Below are 21,509 nucleotides of genomic sequence, written 5' to 3' on the forward strand. Positions count from 1 at the left end.
ACAAAAGGGAAAGTTTAAATCAAAGGGTAGCCATATGTTTTTAAAATAGCCAATACTCTGAGTTATTGTTAATTCCACTGTTGATCAAACAAGTGAAAAATGTATAATTTGTGTGTTGCAAAAGCCAATATTCATATTGTTCATTCAAGTCTTTATCAAACAACTGGAAAATGCCTTAGGGCAAAATTTTATCAGTGTCATTTAGTATAGAAACTAGATGATGAAGTTCCAATTGAATGGACAAGCCAAATCAAGTAATAAATAGGAAAGCCAAAACAGTAGAGCCAAACTTTTCGAGGAAAATTTTTTACACTCATTTCTTTTTTTTTTTGCCCTGACAAACTAATACAGCAACAAGATCAATACAAACAATTTTTCGCTGCCAAATCCAGAATATCAGCAGGAATATGAACAAGAGTAATATCATTCGTAATATGATTTCGAGAAAGCTGGGCAAGAGCATAAGCGACTCCATTGCCATGCCGACGGACATGACTAAGACGCGAAAAGGAGAAACGCTCAAACAACACTTGCACATCAAAAGAGATAGCATGAATTTCAACCGGACCACAATCCACCCCATTCACCGCCTGAACCAGCAATGAATCACATTCAAACCAAACATGATAAAAAAACGTGGGATAAAGCCCACAAGACTGTTTTACGAAGAAAAATAGCTTCGGCCTGGGAAGCACTATGCGCCGGGAAAGGAGAGAAAACCACCGACTGCAAAATCTGACCTTGAGAGTTCCTGAAAACAGCCCCCTCACCGCCGACCTTATTCGACAAGCAAAACGATGCATCCACATTACATTTAACAATACCCATAGGAGGGGGAGACCAGTGGGAAGCAGATGGAGGATCTGGCAGAACAGAAGCGTCGACCATCGAGGTGGTAACCAAACTATGGATAGATGAATCAATGGAATTCTTAAATTCCCAACACTGAGATGAAACCCAGCTAACAATCCGCAAAGGAGTAAACAGTTCTCCCTCAAAAACAAACCTGTTTCTCACCTTCCAAATACCCTAACAACAAAAAGCCACCAAACCACGCAGATCCTGGCCCTCTACTCCTTGCCCCCATTGGATCAGCATAGTCAACCACCATTCCTTAAAAGAAACTAGAGAAGTAGACATAAAATCAAACCTTAACGGTGATAATTTCCATACCTAGCGAGAATGAGGGCACTGAAACAACAAATGCTCAATGGATTCCTCAACAATACCACACCTAGGACACACTGGCTCCACCCCTATACCATGCAACTAGAGAAGGCTACGGACCAGAAGAACAGAATTATAACATTTCCACAGAAAGTGTTTAATTTTGGGGGGAACTTTACATTTCCACAAACGACGCCAACCAGTGTTCTGTGAAGAATCGAGATAAAAAATTTCCTGGGATGGGGATTCCCAAGCCCGTGCCACGTGGTTAGCCAAACGATAGGCAGATTTGATAGAGAACCTACGATTGGCCTCACCATCCCATTCCAACTTATCTTCCTTAGAGCAACAACTGAAACTACAAGCAAGAATAGCAGCAACAATGGACGGTTGGAATAAAGAATTAAGCAATTCCACATTTCAACCAGACAGTGTAGAATTAAAAAGCTCATGCACCAAATTTGGAGTCACCATAAAAGCAGGCCTTGAAAGTGTGCCAGATAAACCAAGACCCAGCAATCCTAGCTTCCAAATATTGATAGATTGGCCATTTTCCACCACCCATCTAGATCCAGCACCTAGAGGATGTTGTGTGGACCAAATACTTCTCCAAGCCCAAGAAGGATTAGATCCCAATGGTGCTTCCAAAAAGGAACAAGTCCGAAAGTATTTAGCTTTAAAAATTTTAAAAGCAAACCCCTGTTGATTAACTTGAAAATTCCACCCCTGCTTAGCCAACAGTGCAGCATTATAAGCCTCAAAATTACGAAATCCTAACCCTCTTCCTCCTTTGCATTGCATAAAATATCCCATTTAACCCAACTAATATTAGTAGACTCACCATCTTTACCCCACCACAACCCACGAATAATCTTCATCATTGAATTACATAGCTTACGGGGTACCTGAAAACAGGACATCACATAGGTTGGTAAGGCATTTAAAACTGTTTTAATTAAAATTTCCTTACGTGCCGAAGATAAAAGCATAAACTTCCAGTTTGCCATACGAGTAACAATTCTTTCCGAAATATAATGGAATACATCCCATTTAGAACGACCGATAATTGCAGGCATACCCAGATATTTAGCACACAGCCCTTCCTCCTAAATTCCCAGAAACTGACACAAGCTTGCACGACCCTCAGCACTTGTATTTGTGGAGAAAAAAATAGAGGATTTAAAAAAATTAATCTGTTGCCCAAATACTTGTTCATACTGCTTTAAGAGATTTTGCAGAAAGACAATCTCAGAATTAGATGCCTAAAAAAAATAATAGAGTCATCTGCAAAAAACAAATGTGAAATAGGAGGCGCATGGGGACAGAAACGAATCCAAGATAGAACACGATGCTGAAGGGCCATCTACAAAGACATGGATAAAGCCTCTGCACACAAAATAAATATGTACAGAGATAAAGGGTCCCCTTGTCTTAGCCAACGTGTGAGTCGAAACATACCAACAAGTCTACCATTAATCAATACTGAATATGAGATCGTAGAGATACAAGCTTGGATAAGCTGAATCCAATGCAGATGAAAACCAAGTTTAGTAAGCATGGCTAGCAAAAAGTTCCATTCAATTCGATCATAGGCCTTACTCATATCCAATTTCAAGGCCATAAAAGCCTTCTTCCCTTTACGTTTAGTTTTAAAATAATGTAGTATTTCATGAGTGATCAGTATACTATCAGTAATGTGGTGTCCCGGAACAAAAGCACTTTGGGACTCACTAACAACTAAGGGAATGACATGTTGGAGTCTATTAGCAAGCACCTTTGCCACTATTTGATAAGCAACATTACATAATGAGATAGGCCTATAATGAGAAACAAGAGTCGGAGACTCAATTTTTTGAATGAGAACAATATTTGTATGATTCATACTAGATAATAAATGACCGGAATGCATGAAACTACGTACCGCAGCGATGACCTCATTCTTGATAATATGCCAATATTGCTGATAGAACAATGGAGTCATACCATCCGGACTTGGAGCTTTGCATGGCTGCATCTCAAAAAGAGCCCGACGTATTTCGTCTTCTGAAGGTTGCTGAATTAATGCATGATTCATATCTGGAGAAACGCGAGATGGAATGTGCCTGAGAAAATGGTCAATTCCCGTAGGAATATTCGTATGGAACAGATCTTGAAAATAACTTAGAAACAGATCCTGAATCTGAGACTCCTCCTCAATCCTCCTGCCATTTGAATCCTCAATCCCACATATATGGTTTCTTCGTTGTCTACAGGCGGCTGATGCATGAAAGAATTTCGAATTACGATCCCCCAACCTGAGCCAGTTAATCCAGAATTTTTGAAACCAATACAACTCCTCATGCCTCCACAAAGAATTCAACTGATGTTCTTCAAGAAGCACCTGTGCATGATCATAGTCCTCCATGTTTTCTTTCAAATGTTTCAATCGGAGTTCAATTTGGTCAATCTGGTTCCGAGAATTGACTTTTGTAGTTCGAACCCAGTGGAATAAAGCTTTCTTGCAGGATTTGATTTTTTCTGACCACCGATACATACGGGAACCATATATAGACACCCTCCACGCATCGCGAATGATATCGGCACACACAGGATCAGACACCCACCTAACATCAAAATGGAATTGGCAAGACTTCTTAGAAAATACCGGCAAGAGTTGAAGAAGCATAGCACAATGATCAGACCTAGCAACCATGAGATGGCGCAGGCAAACTTTAGGAAACAACCGACACCAAGATTTGCTAAGGCTCGATCCAATCGTTCCTGAATATGAGCTCGCCCGCTCCGGTGATTACTCCACGTGAAAGGATACCCCTCAAATCCCAAGTCCAATAACCCACAATCGTTCACCATAGTTAGAAAATTCTTCAACACCCAATAGGGCTTTGGAATACCCCTTTTTTTTTTTATAGGTGATAACAAATCATTAAAATCTCCAATTAGAAGCCAGCAGTCCCCCCATGACTGTTGCATACGTTTAAGATATTCCCATTGTGCCGCATGAATGCCATCATCAGTACTAGCGTATATGAAAGTTAGAATCCAGAAACCTTGACCAGCTAAATAAAATTCCACCGTAATTTGATACTCACAGTAATCCACAATGCGGAATATATTTTGAAGGTTCCAAAACACAGCAATACCCCCAGCTGCCCAACCGAGTCTACACTCCATACAAAATTCACCTTTAGCCGTCGTTGAATCCACTGCAATTTCCTTAAGTGCGTTTTGGTCTCAAGTAAGACAATAACATCCGGACAGTGATGTCTGTTAAGTTGCATCAGTTGTCTAACAGTGATAGGATTACCCACCCCTAGGCAATTCCAAACTAAGAACCATAGGGGAGGGTAGGGCATAATACAGGAAATATCAGAATCACAAGGAAGATGAGCACCCACCGGTTTCGTACCTGAAGAAGAAGCTTCGCCTGTGTTACGATGACTTGGCCGACCAATTAAGTCAATACACTGGTCAAGATGGGGAAAATGGACCATACTAGAAGAGCCCAACTCTAAAGTCGACACATCGCGTAACCCCACAACTGAGCTGGGGTCAATACTTAAACTCGGCCCATCAGGAAAGGCCCATTGTGGAACTGAGTCAAGGCCCACTACTGTTGCCCTAGCTGTATCACGAAAACTAGCCGTCGCATCATTGTACCGTGAGTCTTGCACAATCTCCGGCGGCACCACCAAGCAACTCAATAACCAATTGACAAAATATGTATACAAAGGATTACCTGAGAATTAACCACAAAACTGATCCCAAGATCAAAAGCAAAGAGCGAAAAAAATCGTCAAGGGCAAAAAAGACCCTACAGGAAATCAACTGAATCAGATCCCTACTACAACCATCAACCACTACCAGATGCAGCTTCCAACTCCAGAAACCTAATTAGCAACACGAGAAAACTCGAGAAAAAATGGAACAAACAATCAATTAGAGAAAAACAAATCCAGCAAGTAGAGTGCCGGAACAGAAGAAGCAAGAAACCCCTAAAAAATTGCCACTTTAACAAGTAGAGAACTCCTATGAAAGGAGAGAACTCCTATGAAATGAGAGAACAAGCTAATCGGAAATAGTTTTCATTAGAGTCCCACGGATCACTGCCCGTATTGTGTGTTCATGCATGAAATATATGTGAAAGTGGATACTCATTTCAACTCTCTACTCGTTCTTAAAGATTCTGAAGTTTTTTTATTTTCAAATTGCAACTCCAGTAAATGAGAGGTCAATGATTTAATCCGACTATTGTAGGGAGTTTATCAAGGATAGCTAACCACAATGTGAAAATTGCTTAGAAATAGTTTAACTTGTCCTCGTGTCAAAACCATTTCACATTGCTTTGCACACTCTCCTCATGGTGTTCACGATTTTCTTCAAAACATTGCGTCTTGCACAATTTAGAAGTGTCTACACATGTAAATACATGTCCAAAGCTTCCGCAATAAACATTAATGGAGGAAATCTTTCCTGCACAAAATACTAATAAGACATCAGCAAACATACTATAATTTAATTTTGGGTTTAAGCATATTTTCAGTTGTATTTAAAATTCTCCTGTTGAGTGTCAATGCCTTGGTAGTAGAAAATAATGTCTTTTATCATTGGAAATACTTATTACCAAAATGATTTTTATTTTAACTACCAAATTTTTTTTTAGCAACACTTGCTTGTTATTTTATTTGTTTAAAGTGTTTTGCTGCCAAAATTCGTACAACACTTTTACTGTTATCAAATATTTTTTATATTCTTGTTGTAAAAATTAACATTACAAATTTTACATTAGTTTTCAATTTCAAATGTATACAAACCACAATAAAATATATATACATATACATATATTTTTTGAATGGAAATGAAAACACAAAACAACAACATTACCTTCACAAGCACATTTGACTTATTTGTTTACACTTGATTTGTCCCCATTATTATTTAAGGATTTCAAATTTTCCTTTTTTTTTAAATTTTGAATTGTTTTGTCAATATAAATCCGAAATAAAAATAAGACAAATAAAAAAAATAAAAATAAAAAGGCACTAGAAAAAGTCGACAATTTTCAGTTGGCCCGAGAAAATTATTAGGGCTTATTCATTGGAGCGTAAATTCGGTGATCGTGGATGAAGTCCATAAATGGGGATAAAGGATCGGAGATCGAAACCGTTGGAAACATCAATCACAACTGTGGTGAGTTAACGGTGGATCATCTGAAGAAGCAAATTCATCAGTACCCTTGCTGCATCAAATCCGATGGACCTTCCTTTCTCTATTTATCACTACTTCATGATCAAACCAACTGGTAAATCCTTCCTTAATTTTACCCCATTTCTCTATATAATCTATTTGTCTATATATATATATATATATATATATATATATATATATATATATATACATGCACATATATAATTTGTATTTGTATATGTTGGGATTTAGCCTTGAGGTCTGATTGAGGAGAAAGTTACAAGGAACACAACATTTTCCCATCTCAAGGTTATTCTGGTAATTAATACGGAGTACTAATATAACATACATATGTCACTCCAGCAATCTTACTATGTCCACATTCAAACATAATAATAATGATGATAAGTGGAACCCATTCTTTTGACGCCTAGTGTAGAAACGTTGCACCTGGGTAGGCTTGGCTTTTATATAAATAGATACATTGTAAGTGATGTCTAGATTCAAAGGTTAATATCATGAAAATTTTCTGTCCTTACTTTTCAATGAGTTGCTCATAATTTCTATTTTTATTTAGTTTTTACTGCTTTGTTATTTAAAGGGAAATATAAGAAATGAATATGAAATTAATTAATCTCTAAATCTATAGTTATTGAAATCAAAGACTGAGATTCTTATATTGTTTTTAGCCGGAGGGATTTTTTCAGACTAAGGAAGTTACAAGAACAAACCTTTTCCCTTCTTCAGGCTATTCTAGTAAATAACACTGTTCCTTTGATTCTTTGAGGCTACGTTTAGTATGGTGGGTTTGAAGGGAAATGATAATATTAGTTATGAGGGAAAGGGAAGGAAATGATAATTTTAATCTCCTATTTGGTTGATTAATGAAGAAAAAGAAAGGGAAGGATAATAATCATGTTTGGGAAAAAAAGAACGAAAAATTGACTATTATACCTTTTTATATTTTAAAAGATATATGTGTATATATATATATATATCTCCGATACCTTTTAACAGGCCCATAGATGATGGGCAACAAGAAAAGAAAAAAAAATTAGGGCAAATCATTTCAGCCTCCCCAATCTCGCATCTATCTTTATTCTCGTTCTCAACTCTGAACTTGCCCTCTCTCTCTCTCTGCATTACAAGAATTAGAAGTTCAAAACCCATATATTTCAGTTTATCTATCTGTCTACAAGAATCAAAAGTTCAAAACCCGTATTGGTATATCATTTCAGAAAATCAAAACCCATATCTTTCAGTTTCCATCGCCGCTGTTCTAGTTTGGGTTCGTCGTTCACAAGCTTCAGCCGCTGGCCCGCCGTCTCTCACTCCCTCTGCAACTGCTAGCTTGTATGTATATGTAATTCTTGTATCGGTATATCATTTCAGATTGAGGGTAAATTTGACATCACAAATAATATATCAACCATTTCCTTCACTTTGTTTCATTTTCCTCCCATTTTTGGGAGGATAAGCAAAACATTGTTCAAGCTTTGACATAACCTTCCAAAACCTTCCATTTCCTTCTAACAATTTTTGCCAAACGCAAATTTTTAATCACCTTCCATCACCTTCCCTTCCCTTTCCTCCCTTTTCCATTGCACCAAACTGAACCCCTGAATGTAATGTAACATATCTTTCAGTTCAACCAATCTTTCCACATTCACATTCAAAACATTAATGATGATGATGATGATGAATGGAACCCATTCTTTTGACGCCTAGTGTAGAAACAATGTAACAACATGTTCTTTCTTTTTGAAAAATATCTATGGCTCACCAAAAATATCTTTTTGAAGTTACAAGGAACAAACCTTTTTCCATTTTTTAGGGTTATTCTGGTAAATAACATTGTTCCTTTGATTCTTTGAATGTAATGCAACATATCACTTTCAGTCCAGCCAATCTTTCCATGTCCACGTTCAAAACATTAATGATGATGATAAGTGAAACCCATTCTTTTGACGTCTAGTGTAGAAATAATGTAACATGTTCTTTCTTTTTGAAAAATATGTGTGGCTCACCAAATTCTAGACATCGCTTACAATATTCCAAAAATTTTATTTTTACCCAATAAATGTGGTGTGATAGGTAAGCTTTTATTTAGATTGCTTAGATTAAAATTTGGAATATTGGAAGTCCATGTCTTGATTCAAAAGTTAATATCATGAAAAACTTCTGCCCTTACTTCTAAATCAGTTACTCATAATTTCTATTTATTAGTCTATAAAAGAGATTATATATATATATGTATGTATTGTTAAAAATATGAGAGAACAATTGTATATGGTATTGATATATAATATATGAGATAGAGGGGTTTATATAGGTTACAAGAAATATAGAGAGCAAGAAACCTAAACTCTATGCGGTAAACCTATACATGGTTAGAATATATTAAACAATATAGTAATTATTGAAATATATATTATATATATATGTATATGTATATTCTGTTTCCTTTTTCCTTCTTTCCTCCTTAATTCACTCTTTTTTCCTTATTTCTTCCTTGATTTATTTTTTTTGTTTACAACTTTATTCCATATATATTATGTAGGGTAAAGTGCATATAACCCCCCTGAACTTTTAGTTAAAAGCACAAAACCCCCCTGAACTAAGTAATGCCCCCCTGAACTATTTAAAATATACAAAATAAGGACAAACTAAATATGGCTGGCACCGAAACTCAGCAGAAACATTACATGACCAGTTTACCCTTTAGCAAAATCATGACAACACAACACAGTCCACACAACACCTTATCTCAACATTTGCCCATCACTTTATTGGTTGACTCAGTCCACACAATTTAGCGCCAAATATTCCTTATTTTAGCGCCAAAATCCCTCCACTATGTCGGTGCTAAATCACTCTGAAACTTGAAGCTTTGAAACCTTAGGTAGTTCCATTGCAACATACCAATTGTACGGACACAAATCAGGCTTTCTTTTACCAAGGTAAATCTTAAAAAACTAAATAATTGTAATATTGTTTGTGTGGTATGTAATCGAAGCTCTCTCTGCAAAAGATTTGATATTTTGTTTCTTACCTTGAATAGTTGGTTCAGAGAAGATTGTTAATAGTCAGATGTTTGATTTTTGTGTTGAAATAAATATGGTTCAGATGTTGGTTTTTGTAGTTTTGTATGTGAGTTTGTTCACTAAATTTTTCTCTTTCTCTAGTTTCTTTATGGTAATGATATGAAGATATGTGGTTCACAGTAGTTGTGACGAGCATTTTATACTGTTGTAGTTTTGTTTGTAAGTAAAAAGTAGTAGATGTCAGTGTGTGGTAATGTGTTGTCCCTTTGATAGGGAATATTAATATTGTTTCTTATCTCTGATAACATTGTTTTTGTCTGGATATGTTAGATTTTGTTGACTGTGCATGTTTGTGGTCCTTTCTGCTATTCAAAGATCGAAGTAATGTTCCATCTATTATTGCAGAGTCTTTGTCCATTGAAATTGGTTATTGAGTTGTCCTTTTTTATTGATTATGCTCTAGGAAAACACCCTTTTTGTATGTGTTTGTATATATTTTGTTGAGTGGTCCCTTTCTTATTGATTATGTAGTAGAAAAGGTCCTTTTTTGTATGTGTTTGGTTGACAAGCATGAATACTGAACATATTCTCTCTCTCTCCTACTTTATATTAAAACATGAAAATTATGTATTTTTTCTATTGTTTGAATGTGCATTATTCCTATTGTTTATCACTTTAGCTTGACACTACCACCATATTTAATCATTAATTAATTATGTATTATTGCAGATGGATATATACCTTGACGAGCCTTTTGAAGAAACAAATGAGAACCATGTAAGTAAAGGAAAAGAGAAGGTTGTTGAGTCTACAATTGATGATGATCAGATTGATGAAACATATATGGATTTTGCTGAAGTGGAGTCCGATGATGAGTTAGATGAAACATATTTGGACTTTACTGAAGTGGAGTCTACATATGGTCCTAGTGATGAGTTGAGAAGCTTGCCTGGTTCAGATGATGATGAGAATAATAGTAATGTACTTTAACCTATCCCTGACAACCAAGAATTCCTGCCTTCAAGGGATTTGGGTATTAAACAAATTGAAATTGGCATGAGGTTTGCATCAGCTGCAGATTTTAGGCTTGCACTTAGGGATTATGTAATCAAGGAAAAGTTGGATATTAAATTAACAAGAAATGATGGTGATAGAGTGACTGCAGTGTGCAAGCAAGGTTGTGGCTGGAGAATACATGCAAGTAAACCAAGTAATGAGCAGTGTTTAAGAATCAAGACATTCACTATAGAGCATAACAATTGCTTGTGGACTCATAGTAGTAAGCAAGCCACGTCTTCTTATCTAGCAAACAAGTACTTGGAGCAAGTGAGATTAAACCCAACCATGGGCCATGTGGCACTTCAAAGTACTATTGCAGCTGAGTTAGACCTTGATGTGTCTACATACAAAGCGCGTAGGGCAAAGAAAAGGGCATTAGGCATTATTGAGGGAGATGAGGCTGAACAATATTCAAAGTTGAGGGATTACTGTGCATTGATCCAAAGCACCAATCCAGGAAGTCGTGCAACAATTGGTGTTGATCCCATGTCTTATGATAATGAAATAAAAACCTTCGAAAGGATTTTTATTTGTTATGCTACAATGAAAAAGGGATTTAAAGACGGTTGTAGGCCATTCCTCGGAGTTGATGGGTGCTTTCTAAAGGGAGCATATGGTGGTCACCTTCTGTCTGCTGTGGCATGTGATGGGAATGACCAAATGTACCCTGTTGCATTTGTTGTTGTAGAGGCTGAAACAAAAGACTCATGGGCTTGGTTCATGAGAGAGTTAATGGAGGTTGTGGGATCTCACTTTGACATCACCTTCATGTCAGATAGACAGAAAGTAAGTATCTTTATAATTTTATTTCATTTCCATTTTACACTTTACTTCAATTTCATTTCTTTTAATCAATAGTTTTATTTATCTTTACTTATCTACTTTACTAGTTCCTTTCAGTGTTTTAAATTAGTAGTTTTAATTCATTTCAGATTTACAATTTACTTAAATTTTAGATGTTTTAAGTTAGTACAAGTACCTAATTTTATTTCATTTTTGTTTTACAATTTACTTGAGTTTCAGTTCTAATCAATAGTTTTATTTATGTTTACTTTTCTAATTTACTGGTTCCTTTCAGTGTTTTAAATCATTAGTTTTAATTCATTCAGATTTGAAATTTAATTTAATTTTAGTTTTTTAAGCAGTACAAGTAAATAGTTTTATTTCATTTTCGTTTTATAATTACTTTAATTTCAGTTCTGTAAGATAGTAGTGGTAAGTATATTAAGCCTGTTTAACATACAAAGACATTGTCTGGAAACTATATTCAATACTTAATTCAGAACAAATTAGTGGGTTAGATAAAGCAATTCGGATATCAATTAAAAGAATAAGTTCCACTTTAAAAAAAAAAAAAATTTGATAAAATTTCAAGTTAAGAAGACTTCAATCATCACTAACACTTACAATTCAAACATATAGCAAAAATGTTGCAGCTTAGAGGCCTTGAAACATCAAAGAAATGAATCGTAAAGTCAAGCTAGAGTGTTTTTATGGTGATTACAAGCCTGAAACCATAGGTGCCTGACACCAGCAGTAAGCATAAAAGCAGCTCAAAATTTAGTTCTCTTTCAAGCTAATTTAAAAGCCTACACAAGCCAGACTCCAATAATTATACACCTTCAATAACGAATGGCCTCACTAGGATAATCAACCAAGCTCCGGAACATAAGACATTTTTTGTAAATAAAATAAATTTCATGAAAACTTCATTTGAACTTCCAAAATAAGATGAAACTAGAGGAATGCAGAAACATATGAGTCCATTATGCACCAATTATTAGTGCAAAAAAATTCATGACCATGAGGCCCATAACAACTATATACATTACTTTTCAAGGCCACTACAGCCAAATATTTTTAAACATAAGGACTCACATTATTTTCCAGCATTTTACTTCATATTTTACTCTCTTATAAAGCTTTCAACTCGGATTGGAGGTAAGATACACCAATATGGACGCCATAGCAACAAGACATTGTTGATATTTTCATATCTGGCTATTAGGTGGAACTTCGGATTCTACAGAGCTTCAGCTGCTAGCTAGTATAGAATGAATATTTTAAGACTTTCAAATTATTAATATGTTTCAGTTCTAATCAATAGTTTTATTTATGTTTACTTTTCTAATTTGCTGGTTCTTTTCAGTGTTTTAAATCAGTAGTTTTAATTCATTTAGATTTGAAATTTAATTTAATTTTAGTTTTTTAAGCAGTACAAGTAAATAGTTTTATTTCATTTTAATTTTATTATTACTTTAATTTCAGTTCTGTAAGATAGTAGTTGTATTTATGTTCGATTTTGCACTTTACCGGTCCATTCCTTAGTATTGATTTGTAGTTACATTTAATTTGTAATTTGCATTTTATTTTAGGGATTAGTTGATAGTTTTGACACCATTCTGTATGGGGCTGAACATAGATTTTGTGTCAGACACCTCTATGAAAATTTCAAACTAAAATATAGGGGACAAAATCTAAAAAATGAGGTTTGGGAAGCAGCTCAATCCTACACAGAAGCTGATTTTCAATTGCATATGAACAATATCAAACAGATGGATCCTAAAGCTTATGAGTGGCTGAGAAAAGTGCCACCAAGGGTATGGACAAGGTCCAGTTTTGGTTGTCAGTCAAAAACTGCCTTAGTGATAAACAACATGTGTGAATCCTGGAATGCAGTCATTCTTCCGGCAAGAGACAAGCCTATTTTGTACATGTTGGAATGGATTAGAAAACATCTCATGTTGAGGTTTCAAAGTAAGAGGGAGTTCATGAATTCAAAGAGTGGGTTGTTGTGTCCAAACATTCAGAAGGAGATGACCAAGAGGAAAAATAATGCAAGATTTTGCAAAGTTCATTATGCCGGTGAGGACAAATATGAAGTGGAATACAGAGGAATTAGTGAGGCAGTGGACATTTCGCAGAACACATGCACTTGTAGGATATGGGAAGTTAGTGGTATCCCTTGCAATCATGCTATAGCATGCATATTCGCAAGGAGGGAACTGCCAGAGATATATGTTGATCCATATTATCACAGAGACACTTATTTGAAGGCCTATGCAAACTTGATTTATCCCGTTCCTATGAGCAGGCTATTAAATTCAGAACCTATAGACCCATTGCAGCCTCCAACCTATAGGAAACCAACTGGTAGACCAAAGAAGGCAAGGAACAAAAAAAATGATAAGGCAAGTAGTTCAACAACATTAAGCAAGTCAAGAACAGCTTTGCAATGTTCAAGATGCAATAGTTATGGGCACAACACAAGAACATGCACAGCCTTGGAACCAATAGTGGTTGAGAAACTTCCACTAAAAAGGGGAGGAAGACCACCATTAACTAATAGAGGAGGGGCTGGAAAGGCATATGGCAGGAGTAAAAGGTGTGCAAGGTGTGGAAAGGGTGCTAGGGGTGGTTCAGATGCACATTGGGTGCATCAAAGTCAATCTCAAGAGGTAAATATCTTGCTTAATGTAAACCTATAATTAACTATTTTCCTTTTTCTAGTTGAATTAACTATTCTTTAGTGCTAACAATATATAACAATCTGTTTTAGTAAGTTATAAACATTTGTTTTTCTTAATATGGTGATTCACAGGCATCAATGTAGTCTAGAGGTGGTGTTTCAGTACATAGAAGGGGTGGTGTTTCAGTGTATATAAGAGGTGTTGGTTCAGCAGTGCAGGAAAGATGTACTAGTTCAGCAGTTCAGGGAAGAGGTAGTGGTTCAGCAGTGCAGGGAAAAGGTATTGGTTCAGCAGTTCAGCAAATAGGTGGTGGTTCAATGCAGTCAAGGGCTGGTGGTTTAGTTGTGCAGGGAAGGGGTTGTAATGTAATATGGCCAAGGGGTGGTGATGGTGGGCATACAGTGCAGCTATGGGGTGGGAATTCAATGCAGGCAAGGCAGTCTCAAGAGGTAAATAATGTAAATGATGATTTTTTTCTCTAATTGTGTATTTGATGGTTTATTAGCCTGATATAGCTTTGTACTATTAAATGGTACCTATTTATTTAGGGGGTATGCCATCTGTTTGCTCTATAATATTTTAAAAAATTTATAAAAATAACACAATTAAGGAGGGTAGTTAAAAGAAATAGAATTTCAACTTAGACTTTTATTTGTCTTTGCAGGTTCATAACATTCCATTATCTCAGTTGCTTAACACACAGGCATCATCATCAAAGTATAGCAACTATCTCAGTTTCCATTTCCTTTTTAAACATGCATTGACAATATGAGAAAAATAATATTATTTATATCTTTGCAGGTCATTGATGAATGATGATGCAAGTGCTTATGCTGCTTGGTGATAATGGGAGTTGTTGGTTGGTAGTCACATTTTTTGGTTACTCTGATGCAATATTTAGGTTGTTGTGGGTTGCTGTGATGCAATGTTTTTGTTGCCATGATCTTTTGTTCTGAAAAACTTGCTCCGGTGCAGCCTTCTGGCATTTTATTTGTAGTAACTATGAAGTAATTTGGTACTGTAATGTATTTGTATTAAACCTTATATGCAACCTTCCTTTAGAATGTTAATATGGCCAATATGTTTTGGTGGTCAGTTTTATGCAGTCTATTATGATGGAATATGTGTAAGTTTGCAATGTGAGTGACATTGTTCTTTGGTGCAACCAACAAATACAGTCTTTGGCGTATTAAGCAACAAAAGCAATCATACAAGTTATGTAACAACTTAATAGAATTGCAGGAAAATTTGCACTGATTGACAACAAAAAAATGAATCTTATTTTTCCATTATATGGTCATTACAACATTAATTCTACTAAAACAAAATCAAAAACCCCCCATACATAAGCAAGCCCAATACACTGCTTCATATACACACTGCATTATTCACCCAAACTCCCCCCATACATTAACGAAAAAAAAAAAAAAAAAAAAACCAAATCAGGGAACCCACTTAACATCAATTCAAAAAACAATAATTTGGGGGTTTTTTGTATAGATTTCTCTTTAATGGTAACAAGGGGTAAAATTGCTATTTTGATTTTACAGTAGAGCTCGCGTGCCTCTGTAAACCCACCTCCATTCAGCCACTTCCTTTTTTTTTTTTCCCAATCGTCAATGGTAGCTTGAGCCACCACCTATATCCTCGATGAAAATTCATGGCAATGGCGAGGATTCGAACTAGAAAAACGAAGATGGCAGAGCAAATTAACCCACCTTTTTTTTTTTTGCAGAGTTAAGATAGAAATCAAAGATCCCATCCTCTACGATGCACGTGACCGACTCTCCAATGTCAGAACTGATACAATCAACCTCAGAGACGTGTCTTGGTGACGGCTTCCAAAGGATCAAAGTATGAATCGATCGCCGGAGGGTCTTTCAGGAGTCTATTAGAAACGGTTTGGAAATGGGAGTGAACGTGTGGGTGTGGCAGAGCGGTGGGCTTGGTCGCTGTTGAAGAAGGCGACATTGATGCCGGCGAGCTTGAGCTTGATCGTTTTGTGTGTTGCTCGAGTTCTTCTCAATTTTGAATGGGTTGCAGAGAATCAGTGGATTGCGATTGTTATTTGCGAACAAAAATTAGGGTTAGAGCTTTTATTAATTTATTTTCTAACAATAAGGGCAACTCTGTCATATTGGAATTTTTTTTTACGTCATGTGATAATCACAGGCTGGAATAGTGTTGCCTGGCTTGTTTTTTTGCAAAAAAAAAAAATTCAGGGGGTTTACTTTAAAAACAAAAGTTCAGGGGGGTTTTTAAGGAAAGAGAGTAGAGTTCAGGGGGGTTATTTGCACTTTACCCTATTATGTATCAACACAATGTAAACACATTAAGTCATACAAACAATAGCCCTTAATTGGAGATTGACGTATGGAGAAAAAAAGGCAGATAATAAAAGGCTAATTAAAGATGAACGAATGAAGGGGAATGAATCCGCAAGCAATGAGAAAAAGTCTTTCTTGGGGTGGGTTGATGGTTTGATTATTTTATTATTATTATTATTATTATTATTATTTAACTACAAAAAACAGATATTTTGATTTGTGAGGTGGAATTTGTACAATGCAATAAAATTTGAAAAAAAATTATAAAATAATAAGGATCCGATATTAAGTTGACTAGCTCAACTTCAAATGGTTATTTTTTTAATTCACTTTCTCTGTCATCAACTCATAAAGGAAGAGTCTCATAACTTACCGAAATGTCATCAATAAAAAATAGTACAATTCGGTGACCTTCAAAAGGTTTACATGATTGTGAAGGTTTATAATCCGTTGTTACACTTTTTAAAGGATTTTTGGTACGCGTTTTATTTTTTATATTTTGTTTTAATTTGAAACAAAATAAATATTTTGTTATAAAGTGTTTTGAATAGTAATTCAAAACATATTTGGTAAAAATGAAAAACATGTTTTTTGAAAAATATAATGGTTAGTTTAAAAATATAATTTAAAAGTTTTTTCTTAAAAAAAATGAAAAACAAAATATGTAAAAACACAAAATTAGTGTTTCAATTTTTGACCACTATTTACAAAACGTTAGCAAGGTGCAAAACAAAATAATTTTTATCAAATGAATTTTTCCTGCTACAGTTGCTGACAAAAATAGAAATACCAACAATAATACCCTTACCAAACATACATTGTAATGGCCTAGTCATTTTCTTTCCTTTCATTTTTCTCATATTTTACGAATAAATTTTTTCCGTTTAATTTTATTTTTCAAGCTCTGTTTCTCGTCACTTGGTGTCGTCTCAAGTGTTTGGAAATGGTTTCCAAGACTCTTTTGTTTGGATTGACAACTTCCTTTAAGGATCGAGTCATTTTCGCATTTTCACTTTTTGGAAACTATTCACTTTTCATACTTTTCCCTATTTTGTCTTTTCTCCGTTTGTCACTTTTTGGCACAACCTCACTTTTCGTGCTCAGAGTTGGTTTTTGACTTCTCGTACTTTCATTTTGAGTGATCTCCATGAAATACGTATCCTTACTTTTGTAGAAAAGTACTCTGGTTACTCCTAGTATCCATAAGGGCATGAATGCATAGTTCTTCAGAAACTTTTTCTTTTTCTTGGGGGTTTTTCATAAATATCTTTTGAAGATATTTTATTTCAGAGGTTTTTTAAAAAATATCTTTTGGAAGATATTTTCATTCTGAGCCAGTTTTGTAGTTAATCCTTTTTGTAGGGGCCATTGCGCAATTAACGAAAGTTATTGCAAAATACCTTGTTTTGAGCCTGGATCATCGTACGGGATTCATTTTCACTAATAGTTGAGTCATATACTCTTAGAATTTCCTCCCGGTCGTTTTCCTCAATTTTAGGGATTTCTAAACCCAGTTGCCACCAAATTTGTTTGGGGCATATCTCTCTGCTCGGGACTCAGTTTTCAACGCTATTTCTTTCGTTGTTCATGTTTTCTCATTTAAGTTCTTTTTCGTTAATGAAGTTTCACCGTTTGAGCGCGTTTGCTCAAATTTCACTTTTTCGGACCCAGCGGGGCCCTTTCGGGGCACTTTTAGGGTTTTTCTATAAATAGGGGTCTTAAGAGAAAAAGTCAAATTTTTCTTTCTCTCTCCTCTATCTTGGCCGGAATCCATGGCAGCCATGGCTTCCACCTTCTCTCTCCTCTTTTGAAGCTCTTCCCTCGTGTAAAATGTCGTAGTGCCTTAGTGTTTTATGCTCGCCTTGACAACGCACATCTTTCCCCCTTATTAGAACCCATTTTCGACTATTTTTCGAGTTCGGGTTTGAAGCCAAGTTTGAATTTTCATGGTACCTCCTTGGTGTTTAATGTTCCTCTCGTTGTCCCCGACATAACCTGGGAGTATTGTCGGATTCAGAGCATTTTTCTTTCGGTGGGGATTTGAGATCTCAAATGGAGGTAGGGGGTGTTATAGTTTATATTATTGATGTATTGCATGTTATTTATGCTTAGACAGCTCATTTACATGTCCTTGTATAAAATCTAAAGATTTTATTATTTATTTTTCTTGTATGAGATTTGATTTTTCCGGTTGGTTATAACTTGGTTTAAACTTGTGACATGATATTATATTATCCTTTGATATGTTCATTGACATATATTAAATTGAGAGCATATAGACAAGTATTGAAGCTTTTATTTAATATTTTTCTTGAATGCAAGTTTAATTCATGCGGCCTTATCTAGCTTGAAATCAATGTGTGATGTCATATTATATTAGGCCCTAGCATGCTCTTCAACATAGGTAAATTTGAGATAAATCAGAGATGTTTTAAAATCTAGAGATAATTAATTAATTTGATTAATAAATTTATTCCAAGTGTACTATTCACTTCATTGGATTTCCGACTTGATATTATTGATGTGCATGCCATACATTTTCTCATATATTAAATCGAAAATATTTGATTAGGTTTTGAAATATTTCATTTATTATTTTTCTTATATGAAGGTTTAATTATCATGGTTGTATCTTGCATGAAAAATTCTTGTAGTATGCTATTAAATCAAGTCTTAACATGTTTAATGACATACTTTAATTTGAGAGCATTTGGATGAGTTTCAAAATCTAGGGATTTTAATTAAAGGAATTAATTAAAATCCATTCAATGGTTTTATGCACTTGATTAAGTTTATAACTTGGTATTCATGATTTCCTTGACAAGTTCATTCACTTATATCAAATTGAGAATAATCGAATGAGTTTGAGACTTACATTTATTTATTTCCTTAGTATGGAGTCTAATTCACATGGTTGTATCTTCTTTGGAATAAACTTGTAATTTGACATTGAACTTATCTTTGACATGATTCTTGACATATCTTGTTCGTAGAATATTTGGACTTGCCTTGTAATCTTGATAGTTTAATCCCTTAAGTAGATTAAATTTCCTTTTATGCTTCCATCGAGTTAATCATGCATTGATGTTGAACTCTTATCAAACTTATGAATCGGACTTGTATTTCATGGATTTCTATCTTTTTATCAAGCATCGTGACCCCTTGTATCTTGGTTTCATTAATGTACTTAATGAACTTGTATAATTACCTTGGAATGGTTTAATTACTCATGTGTTGTTTAGTAAATAATTAAATCATTAATCTTATACTTGTGGTATATTTACATCAATGGATTTCATATGATATATATCTTGGTTGTAGTTTATATAGATGCACACTATGATTTCTTGACATTTCACATGCCATTATAGTTGAGAACTTAGGGCATGACTTGTGTGTTCTGAAATCTTGGTTGTGTATAGAATGTGGTTTAATGCATTACTTGTATCTTGATATACTCTTGACTTGCACAACTTGTTGATTTTGGGACTTGGGATATCAATCAAGAATTGGCATGAATAGGACTTGGTTTTAGCACGGGAGATAAAGAGCTCCCTACACTATAATGCGCACTAGGGGAAGGTACCCATGGGTTAGTAGCCCTAAAGTGATCCCAAGAGTACGGTTTTAATCCGAGCGATATCCAAGTATCCACATTGGTTGATTTCACTCTTTAAATTTCAAGTTGCTATTACTTGAAGATTTAAAACTTGTCGTGTTAATTGGAATGTTCCAATCATGTTAATTACATTGATAATGTGATCTTTGTATTCAAGCATCTTTCTTGTCATGTTGTATGGATTATTCTAAACCTTGCTTAATTGTATTGATAATGCGATTCCTGTTGATCTTTATTCAAGTATCCTTCTCATCGTGTTGTATGGATTATTCCAACCTTGTTCAATTACGTTGATAATGTGATTCATGTTAAATTGTAAACTTGTCGTGTTCCTTGGATTATCCCAACCTTGATTCATTTCACATGTGTTTATATCATGATTCATGCTGATTTTTACCCTATGGTAGCTTAGGATGCTCCCTGAGTCTCACTTTGACATAGACGTTAGGTGGCATGAACCCCTTTAACATGTTTCACTTTAAGGTGATAATTTTGTAAAATTCTAGGTCTATGTATGCTCATCTCCTACGAGTAGCTTTAGGTTACTCACCCCGAAGTTACTGGGGTTATTTTCAGGTACAGGACTCAAGATTTGGAGATCTCACTTGTCTTGGGTGATTTATAGCTTCTTATGACAAAACTTGTATTTTTGTTTTAATTATGTAATGTGTACATAAGTACACCTTTTGAGACCTATTTGATATGAGGCCAAGAGCCACAAACATTTAAGTTCAAATTTAAGTTCAAGTGTATGTATTTAAACTTCAAGTTTTACCTTTGAAATGTAATTTTTCTAACTTTGAGGTTTGGTATGTGATTTGGAGTAAATAATAGGTAATGAGGCCATGGGCCATTGTAACACATTTCAATATGTAAAGTACATTTGTTGGCATGTTAGTACAGCTTTAAGTTTTGCTTTAGACCATTTCATGATAAGGGTTGTGGCTTAAATGAAGTCTCATCAAATTTTGGTGTTTAACAAGTCTTTCAGCACCATTTCAAGTCATTTTGGTCGACCGATGCCTTATTTCGGTCTACCGAAGTGACCTTCCCTCAAAAACCAGCTTTCAGGAAAATTTATGTCCATTTTTGTTGTCCAAAATGCCATTTCGGTCGACCGAAATAGCTCTCATACACCAGCCTTCCAGATTTTGTTTCAGCATTGTTATTCCGATTTCAAACGGTCATATCTCCTTCATTTCCAATCTAAATGGGGTGATTCTTGAGCCTAAATTCATGGATTTTGAGTCAAATTTCCAATGATACCAATGCCATTCTCAGATTCAAATCATAGTGGGAGTTATTTAAGTTTTAGTGAAGTGGTGCCAGGATTTGGTTCGAACAGGGAAAGGGCGTTTTGTGGAATTCTTGTCTAAAGTACTTAGAACCTCTTGGAATGTTGTCAAATAATTAGTTTAGGTTGTGTGGACCTTATTTGACTTGCTTGGAGTTAAATTTCTTTTATTAGTTGTAAATTGACCATTTTGCTCATAATTAATGGGTTTTGCTCGTATTTCTTCATCTTGTCGTTTCTCCTTCGTTCGGACTCCGAATCATGCGATCCTTGAGTCCATCTGGATTAGTTTTTCATTCTATTTCCAGTGGTGTATTCGGTGGCACCTGAATCCATATTTTTAGA

The 21,509-nt window shown here is 35.1% G+C and overlaps 1 protein-coding gene across 1 annotated transcript; it reads left to right on the plus strand.

Annotated features, from left to right (window-relative positions):
- The first annotated feature begins 10,156 nt into the window (after nt 1-10,156).
- LOC132305075 (uncharacterized) lies at nt 10,157-15,009 on the plus strand. Its single transcript, XM_059802781.1, has 5 exons — nt 10,157-11,240; nt 12,830-13,912; nt 14,056-14,373; nt 14,589-14,641; nt 14,726-15,009. Exons 1-3 carry the CDS (start codon nt 10,452-10,454, stop codon nt 14,065-14,067), a joined length of 1,884 nt encoding a protein of 627 aa, XP_059658764.1. The 5' UTR covers nt 10,157-10,451; the 3' UTR covers nt 14,068-14,373; nt 14,589-14,641; nt 14,726-15,009.
- The last annotated feature ends 6,500 nt before the right edge of the window (nt 15,010-21,509 follow it).

This window comes from Cornus florida, unplaced genomic scaffold, assembly GCF_030987335.1.
Source record: "Cornus florida cultivar Cherokee Brave unplaced genomic scaffold, ASM3098733v1 CherokeeBrave_3.0.0_Hap2_Chr01, whole genome shotgun sequence".
In the NCBI taxonomy this organism is placed as follows: domain Eukaryota; kingdom Viridiplantae; phylum Streptophyta; class Magnoliopsida; order Cornales; family Cornaceae; genus Cornus; species Cornus florida.

Excerpts from the sequence above, each read along its gene's own strand:
- LOC132305075 (XM_059802781.1), top strand. The coding sequence starts at position 10,452 with ATGAGGTTTGCATCAGCTGCAGATTTTAGGCTTGCACTTAGGGATTAT. Across the intron at positions 11,241-12,829 it reads TCATGTCAGATAGACAGAAA|GGATTAGTTGATAGTTTTGA; the intron begins GTAAGTATCTTT and ends ATTTTATTTTAG.